Genomic DNA, 25,965 nt, shown 5'->3' on the forward strand with positions numbered 1-25,965 from the left:
AATACTTATTTAAATTAAAATATGTATAAATACGGGGTATTACAACCATGTCCACCATTACCCAGCCGCTGCAACCCACGGCCAAGCCAGCCCAACCCCCTTCCCCCCGGAGCGTCGGCCACTGACCATTCCCTCTTCCCTTACCCCAGTGCCGGTGTTTCCCCAAACACCTTCCCTTTCCCCTTCGATCACCACGCAAACCAGCCAAAATCTCCCAAATCCTAACCATTGGCCACGAAATCGACCACTAACGGCCGAAATCAGCCGGTTTAGGGTTGAAATCAACCATTCAGGCATTCAGCCCCAAAACCCGCCGATTTTGGTCGTTGGTGGCCAATTTTGGTGGTCATTCTTGGGGGGGAGGGGTTGTTTTGGGTGGGGAAACTATCGTTTAGGGCTGGGTAGGTGGGGTAGATGTGCGTTGGCCGGGGCAGCGACGACACCAGAGCAGGGAAAGGGGGTCTTGGTGGTGGCCGACGTTCCCGGGGAAGGGGGTTGGCTCGGCTGGGGGTTGTAGCTGCCTTGTTGGGTGTTTTTTTTTTTAACCAATTAGGTTGCGACATGTGTACAAGTAATCCTAAGTCAGCAAGGTTAATCTTTTCAATCGATTTCAAGTCACTTGAGGGTGATAAAAATTAATAGGGTATAAAGTTAAGAGTGATAGTGAATAAGCTGAAATTGTGATTAATGTAGGCGGATAGTAAAGTCAAGATTAATTATGACAATTTTTCCTTTTTTTGACCCATTTTCTATTGTACTTTATACATTTACAAAAACCGCACCAGTCCTAACTTATCTTCTCTGTGGAAAATCTAGCATCAACCGGAACTGCAGTATATCAAGAACTTGTTAAACTCAAACAAAATAGAGAGATTGAAGAAGGGAATGGCTTTAACTTGTTATTCTTGTTTGTGTAATCCGTTCTCAACACCATTTCCATTCAAATCTTTACGCTCGTCTTCTTTTTCTTTCCCTCTTTCACCACATTTTAATGGCCGATTTTCAACAAGACTCACCCCTCTTTCCTGCCAAAGTATTTCCATGGAACCTAACAATACCACCCACTACGAGGTACTTTCTTTTCCTATTTAAGACACCTTTTTTTTATTTTGTTTTCGAGCCAGCGTGCTCTCGAGTGTATGGTATAATTTCGCAATGTATTTGCAATTGTGCTTGTGGCAATAATATTATTTTTATTTCACTTTGATATATCTGACGACAAAGAATTTAGTATTGAGTTTTTTATGTGAGAAAGATTTTATAATTGTAATGGTTACAATAAAGGTAATATCAGGGTGGAAACTAGAAATTGAATAGTTTTGATGGTAAGTATAATTGTGTAGTTTGTAATATTAAAAGATATAATCCAACTTTATTTCCTAGTGTTGTTAGCGGTTTAACCCATTTTTACCCCAAAATGTTATGGCGGTTGATAAACGAAAAATGTTTATAAATGAGATAAATTGGGGCTCCCTCTATCTTGAAATGGAAAGATTACTGTTACGGGATTGCTCAAAGCATATGGTGTTTGGAATTCGTGGTTTTGGATTAGTTGGTCTGACATGAATGCTGCACACTGGAATGAATGGATGGGTGATTGCTTGAAAATTGTGGGTTAGCTATTAACTGTTATTTTCTTGTTAGACCTTAACATTGTATAATCTATGTGTCCATAGAATTTTTTAATACTCCGTACTTCCTCGGTTCTTTTTCTTAAACGTAACATTTGGAATATTACACTTCTAATACACTTGTTTGACCATCTTTTATGATTTATACATTAGGAAAATTATCGTCGTGGAATATTGTTTGACTCGTCTCTATATAAGCTTTTAAAATATCAATTTTATGATTATTACTAATAGATTAAAGACATTAATGTTATAAGATGTGCTTTGGCAAGGATGAAACTACAAACATTACGATTAAAAAAATGATGGATGAAATAAGAATACACATTTGATTTTTGAGAATGAATTTCACAACTGGTATGCTGTTAGCTAAGGAAAAGGATACACTCATTAGGAAATGAGCCATCACTGAGTTCTGATTAATAATAAAGCTGTCATCTCAAAGACTTGTAATGTTTTTGGGCATAATTACATCAAATAGTGTGTTAATGAAGGGCATTACTATGCTTTCTACATATTCTCGTTTCGTTGCTTGGTTCAAGGGGTCACTTGTCTTGGTTTGGGTTGGTGAATTATTGTATATATCTGCCTTACCAATTCTCTATTTGGTCCTTCACACTATCTTGTTTATGGTGATAGACTGATAGGCTCATCCCCAAAGGAGTGCATTTGGTACTCTATATTTCTTAGAAAGTATATAATAAAACCGTTCCTGTATATTTGTTCATTTCTGGATTTAATGCATCTTCTGGAATCGGTTTCACCCCATTGTACTACCACTTATTAACTTTATTATAATTCATTTTACTAGTGGACTTGGATCATTGCTCCTTACCTCTACCCTAGAAGCTAAACTAGTAGAAATTACGGAGAAATTAGACAAAGAATGATTTTATTTTGGAGATTTTAGTAGTCATCTCTTTGCACCTGTGACACAACCATAAGTGTGTTAAAGTGTTAACAGTGACAACTATAGATTTATTAATTATTATTGTTTTCCCCCTTTTCTTGGGTGTTAGATTTTGATAGTTTAACATGAGGCTTACTATCTAATATTTTAACAGCCAATTTTTTTTGCCCCCATCTAAATGCTAACATGAAAACCTTTGGAAGTGAAACATAATGCAGTTTTCTGACGGATCTTCCGATTTGGAGCTAAGAGTGTTGCTAAAAGATATAGGGGTGCAGAGTTCTAAAGAAATACAGGTGGACGTTGATGAAAGTTCCTTGGCTGTAAGAATAAAGAAACCTGGATCCATCACAACACTGATGGAAACTAAACAGCTCTATGACAGGATTAAACCTGGGGAAACTATATGGTAGAAATATAATCTTTGCATGCTTATGTTCTTTGAACACTCCACTTCTGGCCACCCTTAAGCTCTAATATTTGTGTCAGGTATCTTGATGAGGACCAATTGGTTATCAACTTGAGGAAACAAGACCAGGAGCTCAAGTGGCCTGATATAATGGAATCCTGGGAATCCCTTAGTACTGGTGTCTTTCAACTTCTCAAAGGGACATCAATCTATATAGTTGGTGATTCCACAGAGATCAATCAGAAGGTTGCTGAAGAGCTTGCAGTTGGTCTTCGGTATGATCCTCACATTCCAGGAAAATACTTTTTAATAAATATGTAGGATTGACGGATTGAACTAGCTTTGTTGTTTGACTTGTGTATATGTCCTGATTTTATAGGATAAATTTATTGGAAACGAACTGATCGTATACTGAAGGTTAAACCCAGTATCTTTTGAGGTGCTTTATAATTGAGATTATTCCTAGAGTTTAGGTTCCAGTCATATGTGATTAGCCTCTTTTCTTGCTTTCTTTATCAGACGATAGTTAGGATTTGAAATTCATTATTCCCAGAGGAGGGGGGGGGGGGGGGGGGGTAGGGAAGAGGGGTGAGGATTAAGGATGTCCTAATTCTGTCATAAATTTCCGCTTCTCAGAAGTGAGGGTAATTTTAAGATGTACCTCAAAAATTCCTACAATAATCCTTTTATTTTTGGGGTGTTAAATGTTAATTACCCTCATTCTACAAATGTTTTCGACATCCTTTCATGTTATACACCTTTTTTATGATCTTTTTGCGTGCTGCGTAAACTTTGAAATTTGAATATACTTTCGAAAAAAATTTATTGGTCTTAAATGGTGAAAGAGAGGAGGACTACATCTGTTTGGTATCCATGAAGACAGGGAGAGCAAAGACTTGCCTTTGCTGTACAACACATTCGTCTTGGTGTGGAATTTGTAGGTAGATTCTGTTGCAAGCTGCATTCCTTATCAAGAACAAAATGTATGCATAATAAGCTAGGATGTTTTTGTTGACAATTCCTCTTGTGTGCTATGTTTGTAATGGGAATAGAATTGGGTTTTGAAGATTATATTGGACAGGTTACAATCTTCTCAATTCTTAATTTTTGCCTTTATGTTCCCTGGTAGCTAAGGATCAATGGTTCTGTTAAGCCCACGTAACTAAATAATGTTTGATAAAAATTTTAAATGTTTGTTGAATATCAAGTCTTCCTCTATTATCAAGTAAACGACACTTTGTTTTTTCGGTTGTTAAATTTAAGTTGAAGGGTTAATTTATAAATCAAAGCCTTGAACTGAGGTTTATGGCTTCAGTTAAAGATCTTGTGGATGTTTATAATAAGATGCATTTGAATTTTGATGTTCTCTCTTAGTTAGGAGGATGGTGAATTCCTTTAATAATCTTAGAACTCTCATGTCTTCTGAATTAATGAGTGACACAAATGATAAGGACAATATAATTCCACAAAGAATAATAGTTGTCATATAAATTGCATTATAGTTTAGATACTATAATGCCGAATAAGTCAAGACCACAGTTGTTAGGGTCACATTATTGTATGCACTGAGGTTTGAGTTCCAAGATGCAGAACAATGTTGGAAAAATTATGGTTTAGCATCAGTATTGTTCTACATCCTGCCTCACTATTTCTGTACTTTCTTCCTTTTGTCACAGATTTTGCTATCTTCCTTATACTTATCTAATTTTTAAAAGTATTATAAGTTTTATATACATGAGTTCTAATCAGGTATACACCACTTGATACGAAAGGCTTGCTGGAAACATTTGGAAAGCAAAGCATAGAGTCCTGTAAGTTTACACATCTCTGGTGTTGCTATATATTGGATTGGATTGCAAAAAGAGTTTTCCATAATTTTTGCACACTGCTGTTCACTCTGTTGTTATACAAATGTGCTTTGAGTGGTCTGGTGAATTATTCTTGGTTTTTTATTTGTTTCTCGGAAATCTACCAATGCAATTAAATTTACTTCAATGGTAGTACAATAAATGTAGGTTATTAAGGTATGTGTTCAAGGGTGGTAAATTTTAAAAATGTTTTCTGAGTGACACGTGGCAGAGTATTGTGGATGGCTACGTCTTTTGGAAAAAAAAGATAAAGATATAGATGTTTCCGTGGTTCTGACTAAAGGAAGAGTTATGGTTTTTACACATGAAAGTGCTCTACTTGTGTTGGATATGAGAAATTAGATACTCTCTCTATTGTGCTTGTAACTTTGTAAAAGTATCCAGTTATGTACTACTTTGTCCTGTCCAAATTAACATTTGTAAATTCCCCTGTTATAAATTTAAATTTATAATACACTCCTTTTAGTAGTTCAGAAAATGCAAGTATACATTTTTTATTTCTCCTAAATTATAGATTTCACTCCAGTTATGCCTTTTACATAACTAGCCTTATGTAAAATCTAATTCCCGTATTCCTCCATTCTATATTAGTTGTAACCTGGGTGAAAGGCACCTATTTTAGGATCCTATGGGACAAGGAAAGAGATTGAGAGAGATTGAAGAGGGACCCCTTGTGATGAGAGAGATAGAGAGACCCCGAAGCCAAAAAATGTAATGTTACAGCTATTATAAAATTTATTAAGGATCGTGTTGCAACTTAAAAAGAATGGAAAATATACGTGTCAAGGATCGTAAAGCTGTCCTCCAGGGTCTAATACCAGTCAAAGCAGGACAGTCATAAAATTTTTTGCATTGGAATTATTTTTTTACTTTTTTTTTATTTATCACCAAGTATTACAAGCTTATAGAATCTAATTCACTCATCATCACTTAGAACTCATATAATTTCTTCGAGCATTGAACAATTTCCGCGACTCACTATTATACAGAAAGTAGTAAGAAGTCCTAAGCATTGATGAAAGTGTTTTAGAACATTCATGTATGTATACCCTAACTGATAAGGAAATTTACAGACCCATATGCTAACTCAGAAGACCACAGCTCTGGCCACAAAGAACTGAAAAATCCACTGTTTGCCGTCACTAATTTCAAAATGCAGAGCCCTCCATTACAATAATAAACACTCTCATCTTATCTGTGAATGCTTTCTCATTTTGCTGCGGCTATGTAATCCGCTAATTTTAATGAGGTACTGTTGAGAGCTTGTACAAGACCTTGTAGCTGCTAATCTCAGCAGTACAATCATATACTGGTCTAATGTAACCCAACAGCTACAATATCAATCTATCAATCAATCAGTCAAAGCCTTAATCCCATAAGTGGGGTTGGCTTCATGAACCAAAAGTGATTATTTTGTATAGTCGTCCACAAAAATCTTCCTCCTCCGTCCCTTACAATTAAATGCCTTATTCTCATGCAAATCCATATACTTCATATCCTTCCTAACTCCTTCCAACCTAGTCATTTTCGGTCTCTCTCTCCCTCGTTTAACCCAACAGCTACAATAAACCTTTCTAAATTGCTGTAGTGTATTTACTGGTGGAAAGCTGTGTTCCAATTCAAGATTTTATCTGTAGTAGGCAACCAGTATTGCAATGCAAGCCAGAAGTGACTCTTAGGGCTAGTCTTGTTATTTACGAGCTACTACTCTTTATCCACTTTCACTGAGGAACCACTGAGCAGCTCATACATTATCAGAATAGGAAAAAGCCCTGTGTTATCTTATGTCATCAACCAATCATGTGATCTAGTTCCCTACAATTTTTGAGCTTGTTCATCACCCAAGAGATATACTTCTAATGGCAAATTGTCCAAATTCCTAACGCTGCTATGACAGTTTTTTTTTTTTATCTTACCCTAGCTTAATCTTTTTTATTTTTTAAAACTTAGAACATTATATTCCATTTGCTGAGATCTTTTATAGCCCAACTACCAGCTACTCTAGTAAGCACATTTTCTCTCAAGCAACACCACCTTTCTCTAACTCTCTGATGTAATCTTGCATCCCTCTAATTTAAGAATTTGATTGGTCTGTGAGTCTGTCCATGATGGAATACTCTTTAATGATTGATGCATAGGTTAGGGTAAGCGTGCGTGGTTGATCATGACGCCAAAGTATATCATTGCATACTTGATTTTATGCTGTAAATCGCTTTAAAATCACTTATGACTAGGGGTGAGCAAAAAATAAGGGTACCCTCAATTGCAACCGGAACCTGTTAGAAACCGTAGGTTCAGGAACTTGGAACTTAGACACGAGGTTTTGGTTCCAGTAGGTTCTCAATTTTTTGGAACCGGAACCTATAGGGACCCTTGATAAAAGATATCACTTAATTTTAAAATAATACATCAATTCAAGCCCAATTTTTAAAAATAACAAATATAATTTGGTAAACAACTGGTTTTGGTTTGTTGTTTCGCGAGTTGTAATTCTTGTATGCATTATAAATTTGTGATGACCCGGATTTTTTAAAATTATTTACAAAAAGTTATTAAGTATATTAAAAGGCTGAATCGGAACGGTTCTAGTTTCGGCTTCCAAATTGAGGAACTTGTTACAATAGGTTCCGATTCCGGTTCCAAGAATTTTAACAAGGTACCCTATTATTCTCACCCCTACTTATGACACTACCAATGCTTGCTTCCTTTATACACATCAAGCTGCCCTTTTCCTTTGAATCACAATGCAAGTTATATATGCTACTTAAAAGATTGAAATGAAACTCAATCCAGCCTTTCATGGCCATTCACTCTACAAATGAGAAGAGAAAAACTTGATTTACTCCTATTTTCCAGCATTGAATATTTATGTTTCATATCTAGATAACAATGATCAAAATAAGGGGCTACTAGCGGGTAATTTTGTCTGAGATACAAGAATAAATTTTTGGAAATGGTGTCAATTATATCCAAATATTTGAGGAAAAGTTTTGTTTCCTAGTAGGCTAGTATCAATATCTTCTTTAATTTTCTGTTACTTGATGACTTTTGTTGCTGAAATTGCTTTTCTAGTGAAGTATCTTTGATAATTAATACCATTAATTTGACACATTAATATCCAAGTTTCCAACTCTTTTGTACCGTTCCATGAATTTCATCGTAAAGGAACATAGATGCTTAGAAATTTGCATGTCCCTCTCTTTCCTTTTCAGCTTTTTGAATTTGCCTTTGTAGTTAAGGTATTAGTTGCGTCGTTGATGGGATCATGCGTACCACCCCTAGGAAACATTGTATCAATGAATCATACTTACTTTTGAGGTACCCCATCACCCTTTCTTCTTGTTTTTCGTCCACTTTCATTGTTTTTTTTTCTTTCTTTGTCAAATTTCTTTATGGACAGTTCTTGATGATGGTTCATGTTAGCCAACTGTAATAGACTGGGTTTGTTTTAACTGAATTCACTCCAATTACTAGGACTGATTGTTCATTTAATTAATCAAAGGATTACAAGTGATAGTGGTAGTAGCTTAAGGCCACAAATCTCCAAGCAACTTGAGGTTGCAACTCTCTAGTGTTTGCCTTACAAATTTCTGGATAACTTTTGCAAATTCATACTACCATTCTTATACTAATGGTCTTGGGGAGAATACATGTGACTACTTTACTAAAATTAGAAAAACCATAAATGAACACAGCTAAAGATGGTCGCTCTTCTTTCCTCCATTCTTCTTAATTGTTTTTGGCACTTTGCAAAGAAATGTCTTCCCTATGTTTGTTGTTGCTGCCGCCCTTTCCTGCGCCTCGAATACACCATTCACGGTTGACTTGGGTCCATGACAATACTTCCTCCCCCCCCCCCCCCCCCCCCAAAAAAAAGTTTCACCTTGTCCTCAAGGTGGAAGGATGGAAAACGATCCACTATGGCTTGATAATCCTCCTATGTGGCTTCGAAAGCCGGTAAGCCGGACCATTGAATGAGAACCTCTAGAACCACTGTGTTTCTTCCCCTGCGCTTGCGGACATCTAACAATTGCTCGGGCTCGACAAATCAGTTCCAAGTTGGCAATGAGTTGTTCTGGGATAGTTTGGCCGGTGGTGCTAATCCCTGTCGCCTTCTTTAATTGTGAGACATGGAAGGTGGGATGTAGTTTACACGAACTAGGTAAGTCTAGCTTGTATGCCACCTAGCCTATGCGCTGGAGTACTTTGAAAGGGTCGTAGAAGCGGGTTGCTAGCTTCTCGAAGGGTCGTTTGGCCGGTGAACGCTACCGGTAAGGACGAATTTTTAGGAACACCTCATCCCCCACCTCAAAGTGTTCTTCGCGGCGGTGTTTGCCGTATTCTTCTTCATGACTTGCTGTGCCCGGATTAAATTCAGCCTCAATTCGTCGAGCATACAATCTCTCTCTCGGAGCTGCTCCTCCAGGGACCCCATCGGAGTCTGGCGAACGCCCACCTTCAGTAGCCTACGCGGATCTCGACCATAAACCACTGTGGGGAGGTATCATATGCATACTCTGCGAGGAAAACCATTGTGTCCACCCCTTTGGCTGGCAGGTAAACCTCAACTCTTTTTCACGATCTTAGTCTGTCCGTCCGATTCAGGATGGTAGGACGTCCTTCTCTGTAAGTGCGTGCCCTGCAAACGGTACAACTCGTTCTAGAACTTGTCAAGAAAACTCGATCTCTGTCGGAAACAATGAACGAGGGAAACCTGCCAGCCTGACTATTTCTTTCACATAAAGCTCCGCCACTTTTAGGGCAGTGAAAGGGTGTTTCAGCCCCAAGAAGTGCGCATATTTCGAGAACCTATCGACAACCACCAAAATTACATCTACCCCCTTTGATAAAGGAAGTCCTATAAAATCCATGGACACGTCTTCCCACACGGCCGCCGGCACCGGCAGAGCCAGACTTTTCTGCAAAACCTTGTTTCGCTGACAAACATTGCACGCCCCAACGTACTCACCCACCGTCTTTCTCATCCCCGGCCAATACCATTCGGCCGCCCCCCGGAGATAGGTCTTCACTTCGCCATCGTGGCCCTCTGTTGGTGTGTTGTAGTACTCATGTAGTAACCTAGGAATGATGCTTGCTGATTTAGGGAGAACAATTCTTCTTTTATACTGCACCTGCCCCTTAACTAAAGTAAAATCATTAGGCTTCAGACCCCCTTTAATTTCTACGATCCACTCATCTTCTTCAATTTCTTTATTCAATGTTTCCCAGTTGATGTTTTGAGTACTCAACATAGTACTCAAATCGCATTGCTTCCAAGATAAGGCATCGTCCACCCGGTTGGAAGCCCCGGGTTTGTATTGAACTTCGAAATCAAACCCCACCAATTTCCTCATCCAACATTGATACTCATTGCCCACCTCATTTTGTTGTGTTATGGAGCGAAGACTTTGTTGATCGGTGCGAACTATAAAATGACGACCCAATAAATAGTGTCTCCATTTGACTATAGCTAGGCAAATTGCCATGAGTTCTTTCTCATAAATGGACTTAGATTGAGCCCGTACTCCCAAGAGCTTTCTATAGTAAGCAATCGGACGCCCCTCCTGCATTATAACCGCTCCTAGTCCATAACTGGAAGCATCGGTTTCAAGGATGAACTCCTTCCTAAAATCGGGCATAACAAGAACCGGGGCGGTAGTCATGGCCTTTTTAAGCTTTTCAAAAGCTTTTGCCGCTTCCTCGGACCACCCATACGCATCTTTTTTGAGTTGTGCGGTTAGGGGCCCGGCCACTTGAGTGTAGTAGGCTACGAATTTACGATAGTAGCCCGTCATGCCTAGAAAGCCTCTTAATTCCTTGAGGTTTTGTGGGCTGGCCAATCAAGGATGACCTTGATTTTTTTCATTGTGCATTGCAACCCCTGTCGTGAGATTATAAGACCCAAGTAGGCCACCCTTTGACTTCCAAACTCACACTTCTTGTAGTTAGCATAAAGTTCATGTTCTGCCAACTTGATGAGCACTTGTTGCAAATGTTCTTGGTGCTCACTCTCATTCTTGCTATATATCATCAAAGAAGACTAACACAAATTTCCTTAGGAATGGCCTAAAGATATCATTCATGAGAGATTGAAACGTTGCCGGGGCGTTGGTTAATCCAAAAGGCATAACGAGAAACTCGTAATGCCCTTCATGGGTACGGAAAACCGTCTTGTAGGTATCCTCGGCCTTGACTCAAATTCGATGGTAAACGGATTTTAAATCCAATTTCGAGAAAATCGCCGCACCATGGAGCTCATCTAAGAGCTCTTCAATTACCAGAATTGGATATTTATCCACCACGGTCTCCCGATTGAGAGCACAATAATCGACACAAAACCTCCACGATCCGTCTTTCTTCTTTACTAGCGGGCTCGAAAACGGACTTCTTGAAGGCTTAATTATCCCGTCTTCTAGCATTTCTCTTATCAACCTTTCTATCTCGTCTTTCTGAATTTGGGGGTACCGGTACGGTCTTACACTAACTGGGTCTCGACTCTCTTTCATGACAATTGCGTGCTCATTGCCTCTAGAAGGTGGTAGCCCACTTGGTAAGTGAAAGACCTTCTCAAATTTCTTTAAGATAAGCCCTAAGTATTCTGGCGGCCCATCCTTCTGACAAGGCCCACTTGTGCACTCCTCATCTTCATGGGCCTGCTGAATCTGGTTGACTTCCACCCATAGCCCACTTCTTTGTTTGCTAATGGTCAGAAACATAGCCTCAAGTGAAATAAGAGTCGCTTCCAAGGTCGGATCTTCGGTGAGTTTCATCGGTATCGGTGGTACTCCAGCTACCGTAAACCGCATCTCATGCGTCTTCCAATTCGTGGTGACCGCCCCGAGCTTCTCCAACCATTGAACTCCTAGTATGATGTCGAAGTTGCCTAGACCAAGTGGGAGAAAATCTTCCACCACCGTACTCCCCCGTTCAACTTGACCCGAACTCCCTGGCACACCCCTTTGCCACGCGAAACTCCGAATTCTCCCCCCTTCGTGAGTGGAATTTGAAGTTCCTCCACTATAGTGGTGGAGATAAAATTATGGGTTGCCCCCGAGTCTATCATAACTACCACTTCCTTAACCACCCCCTTGAGTCTCATTGTCTTCGGGTTGGAGATTCCGACTACCGAACATAGAGAAACCTCCACACTAGGCTCGGGTTCCTCCCACTCCTCCGTATCCTCCAAGTAGCTTGCATTCCTCTTCTCCTCTTTGCCCCCCGGCATTTAAGACACTCATCTCCTTTCTCTTGCAACGGTGCCCAACTCCCCATCTCTCGTCACAACGAAAACAAAGTCCTTTGGCTCGTTTTTCTTGGAGTTCACTTTCCGTGAGTCTTCTGGGCCCTATACTGGCTTTGGACAATTGTTGAGACGCACTGGCCGGCCCATGTTAATGGAGCCTTGAGACTCCGGGGCCCGTGGCCAAGCTCGGTTGGGAGGGGCAGTGGGTAGCCCATAGGACTGTATTAGGACCCCACTACTCCGACCCGTTGTATTGGTTTAGGCTGGGCCCACCTGACTTGTTCCTGCCTTCCACGACCCTAAGCTCCCCCTTTTTCCTCCATTTACTCAATTTCTTTCCTCTATACGCCCAGCCAAATCCATGGCTCTCTCCAAGTTCACAGGATTTAACAACCTCAATTCCGCCTTAATTTCGTCGTTCAATCCATTCACAAACTGCCCTAGCATTAAACTTTCTGGAATGTCTTCTAATGGAAAAGCGAGTTCGATGAACTTACGTCGGTACTCCTCCACGGTCGTCAACTCAGTCACGGCGAGCCGCTTGCTTGTGGAGGTTGCCGGCATTAGAAGGCCGGAATTCTCGTAGCAGGCGATCCTTCAAGTCTACCCAACCCACAAAAGGTCTCCTCTTGTTCTCCCAGTGATACCATTGCAGCTGCGAGCCGTCCATCGCCACCACGGCCGCCGACACTTTATCTTCCTCTGTCAACTTGTAAAAGTCCAAGTACGTTCTTGCCCTCATCACCCAATTGTCGGGATCTTTCCCTTCAAACGTGGGCATATCCAGTTTCTTATGTTTCCACCGGCCACCGTCTCTGCCGCCTTCCTCCGCCGATCCGCGTGGGTCTCTCTTCCTCCACTCAGGCATGCCAAAACCCCCTCCTACAGGTGTCCGGACTTCGTCCTCTCCGTTTAATTGGCTAGCATTTTCGTCAACATTAATAACCGGCGGTGGTATGAGAATCAACCGTTCAGCCAGGGCCGCATGCACCTCCTCTCGGAACTTTGTGTTCTCCTTGGCCTCCTCTCCCAACTTCTCTAGCCGTTCTCGGTCCGCTGTTGCCTGAACGTCTGTGCCCTACGAAAACGCCCCAGCCGTTCTTCTAGTTTGGCGGTGGTAGCGGCTAAGGCCTCGTCGGCCTTCTTGCGCTCCTCTTCCACGGCCACTTTCACTGCTGCCACTACCCGGGTGAGTGAGTCCTCCTGGGTGCTCAGCTTCCCTTCGATGACGGGGAGTGGTTCTCCGCAGCACACATCTAATTTCCTAGCGTCGTGAGCTCAGCTTCGGCTGCATCAATCCGCTGCGTGTTGTTGGATGCCATGATCGAACGTGCTCTGATACCAAGTTGTAATAGATTGGGTTTGTTTTAACTGAATTCACTCCAATTACTAAAAGGACTGATTGTTCATTTAATTAATCAAAGGATTACAAGTGATGGTGGTAGTAGCTTGAGGCCATAAATCTCCAAGCAACTTGAGGTTGCAACTCTCTAGTGTTTGCCTTACAAATTTCTGGATAACTTTTGCAAATTCATACTACCATTCTTATACTAATGGTCAGGGCTGACCTTGGGGAGAGTACATGTGACTACTTTACTAAATTAGAAAAACCATAAATGAACACAGCTAAAGATGGTTGCTCTTCTTTCCTCCATTCTTCTTAATTGTTTTTGGCACATTGCAAAGAAATGCCTTCCCTATGTTTGTTGCTGCTGCCGCCCTTTCCTGCGCCTCGAATACACCATCCACGGTTGACTTGGGTCCATGACACTAACCCCAAATCATTTTGGGACTAAGGCTTTGTTGTTGTTGTAGGTACCCCAACACCACTACCTCTTTAGAACTTCCAGCCACCAACACCCTTGCATCACCATTCTATGAAAGACGTGGGGGGGGGGGGGGGGGGTGGAAGAGGGCTTAATAGCAAGGGTTTTTGTATTTCATTATCCCTCGAACCAAACAAAAGCAATTTTTCATTCTCGATTACTTTCTTCTTGTTTTCTTTTTCTTTTCCTTTTCTTAGTGTGAACCAAACAACCCTTTAAAAATATTTACACCATGAGCCATGAGCTTTAATATATAATTATATGTAGATGAGTGATGACCTAACAAATAAGTTCTTGAGCATTATTGTTTCCATACGCCATCACCCACTTTGCAAAGCTTACCTCTTATAGTAAGCCAGTCCTAATTCTTCTAAATGTTTAGCATACGTAATTAAGCTATTAAAAGATCTAGAAATCACATAATCCTCCGGGACCTGTCCTCGTTTGAGATATCCTAGGCATTTCCGAAATCCCAACTGTTTCCATGTTAATGAAGCCCAAAATTGGCTGGGAATTGAGGTTTTCCTGTTTCTTGAATGAATCCGATCTTTAGTCCCAAAGTCATTATATGCTACATAGTTCAAGATTGAGCTCTAACAGAACATTGGATGCTCAGTCTATTGCTTAGCCTAGAATACATTACAAGAGTTTGAACATTGAGGGCTTCCAAAATGAAGTCGCTATTCATTAAATCATTTTTTTTTTAAAAATACTACTGTTTCCATTTGTCTACTTGCTGTGCCTTTTATCTAGACTCTAGTTGCTTACGTTCACCTCCAGCTGCATTGTTTGTCAGTTCTCATGCCGCCTTTAGTGCTGCGGTATACTTCTATCATACTGCATTCAATTTTATAGTTCTTCACTGATAATTTTATTTTTAATTACTTACCTTTTGGTGGTATGGAAGTAGGTAAAGGTGTGGTAAAAAAATACTAATTGTAATAGCTTACGTATGAATTGTTACATTATCCTGATCTAGCAGTGAATCAATAACTGCTTTCAAATCCAGGGGTGAATACAGACGGATCTGATGCTGTGGCAGAAGCAGAGGCAGCAGTTTTAGAGAGTCTTAGTAGGTAAACTTCAAGCATAAGCAAGACCTTTTTGTTATGTTTTATATTTGTGAGAAGCTCCCCTTTATGATTTCATGGTTTCACAGCCATGTTCGAGCTGTTGTTGCAACATTAGGTGGCAAGCATGGAGCTGCTGGAAGAGCAGACAAATGGCGGCATCTTTATGCAGGATTTACAGTCTGGTTGTCACAATCTGCAGCAACAGGTACTTCAATCTGAAATTTGAATTCAAAAACATCAAAGCATTATTCCAAAATGGATGGGTCAGCAGCGTGACCCAAGTATATATCTCCTGTGGTCATCTGCACAGATCCTCTTCATTTATTTAACTTTTATCAATTTTAGTTCTGGTGTCTACCTCAACTTCTTATTGAAGCAGAAAAAAGTGTCGGAGTTTTATTTAATTTTTGACAAGTCAGTTGTTGTGACCAGTATAATTGGAGAGCAGATGTCTGACCAGAGACCACCCTCTTCTCTTGCCCTGTAACCTTTTTACCCTTCTTTTCTTTAACCCATAAATACATAATAAAAATGCTCCTAATACCAACATAAATAGCTTATAACAAATCCAACTTTCGTTGCATTACTCTTACGTCTCTATGTGAATATAGGAGGCTGAGAATCAATAGTAGAAACTTGAAGAATAGCTGATTACTGGAATTATAAACCAAGGCACATAGGTCGGTGTCTGTCATTACACTTTATCAACTCTATATCTAATTTTGTCTGACCTTTAATGCAGATGAATATTCAGCCAAAGAAGAGGCAAAAAAGCAAGTCTATGAAGGCTCTGAATCTTATTCAAAAGCAGATGTTGTAGTCAAGTTTGACAGTTGGGATGCTTGTTATGCCAAAGCTGTGGCCCAGGCTTCCTTGAGTGCTTTAAAACAGCTAATTTTATCTGATAAAAAGCTCCCAGGTATGTGTCATCTTAACTCTTGCATTTTGTTTCAGTTGATTTACAAGTGTATACTGTCAACAGTGGAGGATTGACCTTGTTGAGTTTTTCTATCCGATCAAACAAGAATGCTTGCGTGATTTATATTACTCTTTCCGCCTTAAACATTTTCTCAGCTTTGGGACGTAGTAGTAACTTCATTTTGTCGATAGTATCTTTGCTTGGAACAACTCTCAGGTTTTTCTTACAAAAAGAAATAAACAAGTAGTGAGCGTTTATTTTGGGGACATAAAGGGGTGTTCATTTATTATAACTGCTACAGAGCTGGGTTTTGAAAAAATCATGACACTGCTTTGGTTAACCTCCAGATTCATGTTCACATTTACAGTAAATGATTCTCCTACTAAATGTGAGCTTTGATTTGGCGTTGCCTCCACCTTTCTCCCCATAATAGCAACTTGGTGTAGGATGAGAAGTTCACCTTATCGTGCTCCCTCTTACCATTAGAGAGAAATTTCTTTGTTTCATCCCAATTCATAATTGCACCATTGTTACTTGTATGGCTTTGTGTGACTTAACAGAGTGGTGGTGTTTGCTCACAAAGGATTGAGGTCATATTAGTGTATTAGCCAATATCATATGATGAGGTTATAAACCTAGTGTAGTGTGTTATGTTTTATTTTGAAGATTTGCTACCTTTATTACTCCATCATTTTTGTTCACAAATTGGTCTGCGTCATGTGTTTCTTCTATTTGTCCCCAGACATTGACTCTAAAATTCTTTCCTGGTTGTAGTTATATTTCTTAGTGTGAAGCAATTAACACTTATAGACTTTCTCTCAATCGTTGTTCGACTTCATCTGCCTTTGGGTCTTCCTCTGATGTATAGGCTATACGGCTTGTGGATAATCATAACATGCTTATACAGAAGGCCTTAATCTTGACATGTTTTTCTTATCTAATTGACATAATCAGAAAGTATTGGGATTATATGTTATCTTGAAATTTATGGCTGTATAATTTGTGGTCAGGCTTGACATTTTATTTATTTATTTATTTTTTTTTTTTTTTTTTGTGGGGGGGGGGGGGGGGGGGGGGGTTGTTGTGTGTGTATTTTCCTAAAGTTTTCTTATTGTTAGCATTCAATATTCAAACTAAATTGCGTTAGGAATTCCCCTCGTGAGGAGGGGTTCTTAACGTTTACCTTATTTTTCTTACCTCTTAAAAAAATATTCAAACTAAATAGGGTAAGGAATATGTTTTCCGAAAGTTGTGAAAATGTTAACATCAGATGGTATGGGAATACCAGATTGGGATGAAATGAAAAGAAAATTTGGCAACTTTGATAGGAGATGATGATTTTTTTGTTAACATTGAATTTAGAATGGATATTGAAAAAACATTCAATGAATTCAATATTGTTTGAAATTGCCATGTGCTTTCTCTTCTACCCTAATTTCAGTTGTGACTTGATTGTCTGTGTAATCGGTTACATATCTAAAGATTTATGTTAAAGATAATTTCACTGTGGATAATGACACTTCTGAACATGCTCTTTTCAGTGACAAACATCACTTGAACGTAAAACTAGGACAATTGTACGAATGCTATATATAATTCTTCTTTATGCTATAAGGGAAAAAGTTATGTTAGTTTCTTGAGGAAATTTTGAAGCTACAAATTTAACCATGTCTTGTTTTATTTGAATTGTCTTTTTTCTCAGGTAAAAAGAGTCTATATATAAGACTAGGGTGTCGTGGAGATTGGCCAAACATCAAGCCTCCAGGTTGGGATCCTTCATCGCCAACTGATACGCCTACTAATGCATAGTAGATTGAATTGTAGATGAATTGCTCCTCCGAAAGTAGATTTTAAACTTGAAAATGTTGTCTCCTTCATGGGGTGCTTGTTAAGGCTTGTAACAATCATGGTATCCCTCATAGTTTTATGTTCAGCATATGTGTTTTTAAATTTTTTGTCAGCCCGTCTTGTGTATGGCTAGCCACACCGTGTGACCACTTATAAACTAACAAAGTAACCCATATAAAAATGACCAAGTAACCCCTGTAATACTAATTGAGTAACCCCTATAACACTAACTGAGTAACCCTATAGCACTGACGAAGTAACCCCTTTAACACTGATCAAGTAACCCCTATTACACTAATAAAGTAACCCCTGCCACACGGTGTGGCCAGCCACATATAAGACTTTGTGTTTTTCATATTAAGTGTTTTGAGTTTCCTAATTGGTGTTGATTTACACTCACATGTTTATAAGAATATTCAAAGGTTTATATTGATGCAAAAAAGCAAATTACACTATTGTTTAGGGTCTAGAGTGCCTTTAAACCAAGGTATACCCTTGGGGGTGGTTAATCTCTTTAAAAGATATCACTCACTAGCAGTGTGCCAGTGTCAATTTTGACTAGGGTTGAAATGACTTGGTTTGAAACGAGTACATTAGGCTCACGAGTTGGGTTGATTTCATTCTTATTATTAACATGCCTGTTTAATTTTCGATTTATGTTTATACAATTTCAATTCAAGTCGGGTAGTGACAAATTTCGTTCATAAACGATTTTAGTCTTTCAAAATATCAACTTTTTTATTTAAAAATAATCTAACAGGGTAATGATATATCATGTGTATAGTCAATCATGAAATACCAAACGTTGCAATTAATAGAAAACATAGTAAAAATAGTTTAATTTAATCAACGCTATGAGTAATTAAACTTAACGTAGGCTTCCTAGCCTAGAAACTAAGATAAAGTTAAGCCTTGAGAAGTTGAAAGAAAATTGTGTTTGTTTACTGTCCCCTCTTATCTTTCAAAACTTCAAATCAATGCATCTGTAGTTCAATACTTGCACCATGCATCTGTACGTGACTGAAGCGTAATCACACATTCACACATCAATGCATGCATGCTTGATGCACCTGACCTGCCAAGCACATGCACGCGCGTGGCTGAACTTAAAGCAGCAAGCTATGGGCATTTGAATTCAGATTGCGCCATATACACAACAGGAAAAGGATTTCATATACATTAAAGATGAACTGCAACTTTCCAAATGAATGCAGATTGCACCAGACACACAGCAGGAAAAAAATTTCAATATTTCATAGACAATAAAGATGAACTGCAATTTTCCATGCAGATTTAAAGCATGATTTAAGCAGAAGTTGTAATTCAAAAGTATTTGGTGTACATGGAACACAAAAAAAAACACTTGGACTAATAATGATTTATTATAACAATTTACAATTGATGGACATAGGGTGCAAATTCGTCTGAGACATACATAGCCCATCATTTAAGAGTTCTGTCCATCAGCAAAAGCCCTATATGGCATATGCAGTAATTGAAGCTCGAGCAATATACGAATCTGAGATGTCAACTACATCCCATTAAGTGTAACTACTACTTTGCGTGGGGTTGGATAATCACGGTGTTCACACAGCCATATTCCCTGGGTCACAAGCAGCAAATAATGAGTACAAGGCTCAAGGAGTAACAAGATGGCTTTCAGCAAGTCACATGCAAATCCTACATGGACAGAAAAATATAGTATGCACTCCCTATTTCATATTCTCGTTGAGGAAAATTAACAAAAAGGAATGATATTAAATGCTTTGGAGCACAAATAGCAAATAGCTCAAAACTATTGTTGCTAACGTGGTATCAATTATAATTAGCCATAGTTTAGGATGGAGATAAATTTCCAAGCTAATCGTTAACAATACAAGATAAGCGACTATCTTTATAATACTATCCTACAAAAATCACCAAAAGCTGTGTACACTGTTGGCCAATTATTAATAGGGCTAAAGAATAAAAAACTAAGCAAGCGTTTGTTTAATGCTGATTTACAACTATACCAGAATTAACTAGCTGCTTAAAACAACTTTATCCAATGTTCTTGTGTTTTTTCTTAGGTCAATAATAATACATTGAGCTGAAAGGACATTAAAAAATTAGAAGCTTGCTTGGCTTAGTAGCTAGTTTTCTTTTTCCAAAACCCAACCTCATGAATACAACAAAAAACTAATTTCAATTTCTAAGTAGCATGATGAGTGCAAAGAACGGCTATAGCCTCTAATCAAAGAACAAAACTTATTTTTCTCCTATCCCATCTCTTACACAATATTTTATTTCATTGAACACCTTAAAACTTAGTGCCATTTTGGTCAAACCGGGGAACTAAAACAGGTCGGTGTGTTAAAAACTTTGTGTTGAAGTTAAAACTGTAGAAAAATATGCAGTGTCTTGATTATAATCACAATTACCTGCCAGGTTCCCATGTTAAGCGTTCCATTAGTGATTGGAATCCTAAAAAGGAAAAGAATAAGGTACAAGAAACCACAAACAATAACTTTTTAAGGACTTATTCAAACAAATCAAACTCAGAGTATGGGAATATGTACGTCATTTCACAGCCGAACATTGATGACTTGATATGTGCAGGCATGTCATCAGGTCCTACAGCAAAAAATAAATAAATAAAATTATAGCACAAAGCAACCATGTATTTAAGGTGCATACAGGAACATGTTTGACATTCTAATTTTATGTATAACAGAAAGTTGCTTCTAAGTTAACAGGCAGCAGCTTATCATCTAGTTACAAACAACAGAAAAATTGTCACAATAGATATGTCATTCAAGTTCAAATTAAATTTAAAAAACTCAAACAAAACAAACTGTAAACATGATGAATTAAAAATAAAATAAATAAATAACATAAAAAACCATAACCTGGACAGAACATAAACTGTTAATAAGAGATGAGATGTGTTTAATTAAAATCATCACAGGTCTGATGAAAAACAAGAGGTCAAAGGACACTGGAAACAAAGAATTGGGATTTGAAAGAATGCAGTGTAGTAAATAAGATCAGGGAATCGCAAAACAGCAATTGATAGAGCTTCTGTAGGAAGCAACCTAACAAGTGGTGATCTCATTCAAGCCTAGGCCTTGTTTATAATATAGAATCTTTTTCTAACTCAAGGGGGACTAGCTGTCACCAAAAACATCTACTCAGCCTCACATGAACCTTTTTTGACAGACTGACATATTTGATAGCAATGGCTTCCAACCCAGTTATCAGGTTCTAAAAGCAGGAGCATACATATAATTCATGATAGGTTTAACAGGAAACCAATAGACCTGCTAAATGATTAGCATATCAACACCCTTATACAAAGACTAACTTTGTAGTGATGCAACGGTCACTCCTACGATAATATTTATACAAAATTGCAAATTGCTCACTGAGAGAGAAAAACTAGACGGCTCGAACATAATAAATTTTCAGTCAATCGAGATTCCAACCTTCCAATGTGTGCCTCCATGGCGCAGAACTACCCTGAAAAATTATTAAAAAAAAAATAGATAAGACAATCTGTCAATATGGCAACTGGAGCTTGTTACTATTATCTTATGAATACTGACCTCCGGAACCACTTTGTTAAGAAATGTCTCAGTGTCTTTTCGAACATCATCATCATAATTTTCATTTATGGTCAGAGAAGCACTAGTATGTTGCACTAGGAAAAAACGAGCACATTAACTTAAAAAACGCAATTTCAACAAATAAACAGCAAGTTTTCCGAATGTAGAATGGATCCCTTACAGAAAAGATGAGCAAGCCCACAATTGAAGCCAGACAAGTCTTCCCCAATTTCCTTCATAACCTGATTTAAACATTAAAATAGTTATGACTATAAGTTTCCAATGTAGAAATATAGTGAAATAAAGGGAAATGGTGGAGGGGAAAATACAATATACCATTAAAATTCAAGACACATGACATACTAACATGTAACACTTCTAGAGATAATATCAATTAAAAATTAAGATCGATTATAACTTCATATTTCCCCTTCCAGCCTCATCCAATCCTCGCTAAATCTTTAATAAAGTAGTTGTAATGGAGGAAGAGAGTTCAGTAAAGCTACATGGTTTATGGGCAAGTCCTTATGTTTTGCTAGACAAACTTGCCCTCAAAATTAAAGGCATAGAGTTTGAATATGTTGAGGAAGATCTACAAAACAAAAGTGTGTTGCTCTTGCAATATAATCCTGCCCAAAAGAAAGTGCCTGTTCTTGTGCACAATGGACTACCTGTTACGGAGGCAATGATCATCCTCAAGTATATGGATGAGGCTTGGGTTGATCCCCCGCATCTCCTCCCTAAGCATCCCTACCTAAGGGCCAAGCATCGATTTTGGGCTGCGTATTTACAACAGGTTAAATCCTACAACTAATTGCTTAAAGAAATAATTTCTCAAGCTTTATGAAGTGAATTATTTCCTACAAGTTAACAAGTATTGTGTATGGTATGTGCAGGTAATAGAGACATTAGCTAAAGCACTAAAAACAGAAAGTAAGCCTTACAGATTGCTGTTACAGCCTTTGTTGTAACGCAAAAACTTCAATGATGTAAGTGTAATGTAATCAATTTAGAGAAAAATCCAATCTACTAGGCACTTATAGTCTAGTGAAGATATTAGACAATCAACAGAATATGACTAGCAAAGTGCTTATCTAACACGAGCAAGAGAGGTTCTCAAGCATACCTGAATAAGGATGTGAAGATCCCAACTGATTGCCAGTACTGGGATATCCTATTCTGACACTATCAAGCATCATTTACCTCCATTTAAATAACCACAAGTTTCTAGCCTTATCAGTCATTTATCAAATATCCGCAAAAAAAAAAAAAATGGTACTACCTCCGTTTCTTAATACATGCAACAAGTTAACTTTTAACGAGTGTATAATAAAGTCTATTCAGGATCATTGGTGGCAAATAAAACATCCAAAACACAGTTGCCATTCTTGAGGCAACTCTATGCACCCGAAATCGCCCCAAAATAACTCTAATTTCCATGGACAACTAATGAATACATAGCTAAATAAGCAAAACAATGGGGATAATAAAGATTTAAACCTAAATTAAACTAACAGTAAATTAATTCAATCTCTATAAAACAAATGGGTAATATGCTTCATATAATCGCACAAAAGATAATGAAAATAAAAAAAAAATAATAATAATAAGTGTAATAATTTGCTTTTTTTTTTTTTTTTTTTTTTTTGATAAATGCAGGTAAATGGAGAATTTTTTTTTTTCTACTAAAATAAACCAATTTATGCACAATCACACATTAAGAAGAAAATCATTTTCTCAAATCAAATCAAAATATCAGATGAAAACATCAAAAATGGTAATATGCTTCATATAATCGCACGGAAAATAATGAAAATTAAAAAAAATATATGTATTATCATTCGCAATTTTTTTTATTTTGATAAATGCATGAAATGTAGAGAATTTTCTACTAAAATCAACCAATTTATGCTCAATCAGACATTAATAAGAAAATCATATTATATCTGCAAATCAAATTAAAAATTCAGATGAAAACATCACCAATTCCAACAATTAGTAGAGCTAGAAAGTGAAATAGCAGGAAATGAAGTGAAAAAAAATTTAAAAATTAAAAAAAAAAAAAAAAAAAAAAAAAAAAAAAAAAACCTTGGAAGTGATGAGATGACAGCCACGAGGGTGAGGAGAGAGAGTGATGGTTTTTTGAGCCCATTTAGGAGAAGGTGTCGCCATTGAAGTAGAAGATGAAGGGTTGATAACAGGAGTCTGAACCGCTCGTATTCGATGATGAGCTGATAACAATGGTTTTGCCCCCAAAATAGCCGACGTCAACATGGGTTCTACACTTTTCTATCTCAAAAAACCAAGGGAATTGGAACAGTGGAATTCGAATTTCATTTTTTTTTTCTTTTCATTTGTGTTGATGAGGTCTATGGTTTGTTTACCACAGATAAAGAGGTGTCTTTGATCGACTTGACTTGAAAAAAATCAAATTCAGATTACAACTTGCATAGACCTAATGGACTGTTATGAATATTTTTCTTGTTAATTTATTTTTAATTAGTATTTTTTGATAAAAATCATTTTTTTCTGTTATGAATATTTTTTTTAATTTATTTTTAATTAGTATTTTTTGATAAAAATCATTTTTTTTAATTATTATATATTTTTCAGAATTTCGAAAATATTAAAAAATAATTTCTAGAAGATAAAAATATTACTAAAATAATAAAAAAAATAATTTTTTTAATTAAAATTACTAATTAAAAATAAATCAAAAAACAAATCATCTCAGCTGTACATTTTAAAAAATTATGGTAGTTAAAAGTCATAAGACTATATTAAAATCATCGTCTTTGTTTGTCTACTAATTTGCCCCCAATTAAAATTTAATACCTTTGACCTTTCTCCTTCCCACTCCTTTGTATGCCTCTATTGGTTCATCTTCTCTCAATCATGTTTCATTACTTCTCCTCTCTTTAATTCCTAATTCCAAACTCCTTCATTACACATCCTCTTATCTTTATTCATCTTCTCCATCTCTTGCATCATTTTTTGGCCTCAATTATCAATTTATTTACTTTTTAAAATTAATTTGTAAACATGTTAAAGAATACTTGTAGTTTAGTAGTACCTTAGTTAGAGTATTTTTCCTACCATTTTAAAATTAGAGATTTTTTCAAAATTATTTTACATTTTAAGTAATGTGTAGACCTTAATCATGAACAAAAAGTTATTTTTGCAAATAATTACATCAAAATATCATAAATTGATATACATAGCCACCGTAAAGCATTAATGACCACTATGATTATTTTTCTTAAAAGACTAGCCATATCATACGCATCGTAGCGTTAAACCCCCTAGTTAAAATTAATGTTTTCAACATATGTGTATTAAAAAGTTCTTACTTTAAAATAGGTTCAAACAGGTATAATATATACACATACATATTCTCCCTTCATTTTTGAAAGATGGTTACGTTTATCATGTTAGGTGTTCTCCTTTGTTGATTATGTTTCAATTACTTCCAGTGCAATTGTTCTCATTTATCCAAAATATTTACCTAATTCAAAATAAGGATCGGATGTTAATGGGGCAAGGCAAGTGGATGTTGGCCTTCTTATTCCCATCCTGAAATTTCTAAGGTATAGTTGGTACACCCCATTTAAAACTACAACAATATTCATTATTCAAGGAAAAAAAAAAAAAATAAACACAAAAGGTCAGTATCTAATTTACGTAATTAAAGGAGTTTGGGGATTGATTTCAATATTTATAAGATCATAATTTAAAATGTGTATGTTTCTGCATATTTCATATTTCATTATAGAATTCCTTAATTGGAAAGAGAAACATTCACATAGGCTGAAGACGATGCCTGCACATTCAGAATTTCTCCATGATTTTGATCATTGTTTTGTTGATAATTATGAGAATGGTGTGATTGAGAATGATGGCTGTTTTTTAGCATTTGCTAATCAAAGAAAAAGGAATTTTGGATGACATTTCTTAATTAATTTTCATTAAATATATTATTTTAGATTTTAATTGGAATATTTGGTATTATTGTCATCGAATTTATTGCTTATTTTAAATTGATAATCGATTAATTTATATATTGAATTTGAGATCAATGTCATATTTCAATTATTTCTAATTTTTGCAGTTTTGAAAAAAAAAATTATATTATTTTTTGAGGTTGAAGATGATATTCTATGGATTATGATAAATTTTCTTTTATTAATTTTCGATCTATATTCATTTATAATTGAAATAAACATGTTATTTGAGTTTGATCATTATGTTTTTTGGCTCTGCATTATATGTGCTTTATATTACAAACAATATTCTTTTAAGGTCTGTAGATTAAATATTTTTTTTTGGATTTTAACAATTCAAATTAGAAAAATTTAAACTTTGCTACCACTAAAATGCACCACTTTAATTTTTGCTAATCATCTAAAATTATATTTTATTTTAGTACCACCCAAAATCTAAAAATATAGATTTTGCTACCACTTAATAGAATCCGTTAGTATTTTCATTCGTGGGTCACTTTTACTTCCTTCTGTGATTCTATATTCTTCACCTCTCTCCACGAACCTCCTCACAATAGCCTCATCCCAAACCCAAACCCAAACCCAAACCCCCACCCATCCTCCGACAACCCCACCCACTCTCTAGCAACCCCCACCCCGTAATGTACAACAAC

General features: G+C 37.1%; 2 protein-coding genes across 2 annotated transcripts; one reads left to right on the forward strand and one right to left on the reverse strand.

Annotated features, from left to right (window-relative positions):
- Positions 1-779: 779 nt before the first annotated feature.
- Positions 780-17,815, forward strand: LOC145572237 (putative inactive shikimate kinase like 2, chloroplastic). The gene is made up of 8 exons (XM_081631237.1): positions 780-1,071; positions 2,760-2,950; positions 3,031-3,225; positions 4,700-4,761; positions 14,897-14,963; positions 15,047-15,165; positions 15,703-15,879; positions 17,582-17,815. Exons 1-8 carry the CDS (start codon positions 886-888, stop codon positions 17,686-17,688), a joined length of 1,104 nt encoding a protein of 367 aa, XP_081487363.1. The 5' UTR covers positions 780-885; the 3' UTR covers positions 17,689-17,815.
- Positions 17,816-18,961: 1,146 nt separating this feature from the next.
- Positions 18,962-23,693, reverse strand: LOC145570464 (uncharacterized). The gene is made up of 7 exons (XM_081629560.1): positions 23,400-23,693; positions 21,493-21,553; positions 21,312-21,406; positions 21,192-21,225; positions 20,286-20,340; positions 20,148-20,190; positions 18,962-19,330 (listed from the first exon to the last, which is right to left on the reverse strand). Exons 1-7 carry the CDS (start codon positions 23,583-23,585, stop codon positions 19,259-19,261), a joined length of 546 nt encoding a protein of 181 aa, XP_081485686.1. The 5' UTR covers positions 23,586-23,693; the 3' UTR covers positions 18,962-19,258.
- Between the last annotated feature and the right edge of the window lie 2,272 nt (positions 23,694-25,965).

The sequence above is a fragment of the Chenopodium album genome, chromosome 12 (genome assembly GCF_948465745.1).
Source record: "Chenopodium album chromosome 12, dcCheAlbu1.1, whole genome shotgun sequence".
Classification (NCBI taxonomy): Eukaryota; Viridiplantae; Streptophyta; class Magnoliopsida; order Caryophyllales; family Amaranthaceae; genus Chenopodium; species Chenopodium album.

Coding starts and splice junctions, on each gene's coding strand:
- LOC145572237 (XM_081631237.1), top strand. CDS start 886: ATGGCTTTAACTTGTTATTCTTGTTTGTGTAATCCGTTCTCAACACCA. Junction 3,226..4,699: donor GAGCTTGCAGTTGGTCTTCG/GTATGATCCTCA, acceptor AGTTCTAATCAG/GTATACACCACTTGATACGA. Junction 4,762..14,896: donor AAAGCAAAGCATAGAGTCCT/GTAAGTTTACAC, acceptor TTTCAAATCCAG/GGGTGAATACAGACGGATCT.
- LOC145570464 (XM_081629560.1), bottom strand. CDS start 23,585: ATGTTGACGTCGGCTATTTTGGGGGCAAAACCATTGTTATCAGCTCAT. Junction 21,554..23,399: donor GTCATCTCATCACTTCCAAG/GTTTTTTTTTTT, acceptor TGTTTAAATCAG/GTTATGAAGGAAATTGGGGA. Junction 19,331..20,147: donor TTAACATGGGAACCTGGCAG/GTAATTGTGATT, acceptor CTTGTGACCCAG/GGAATATGGCTGTGTGAACA.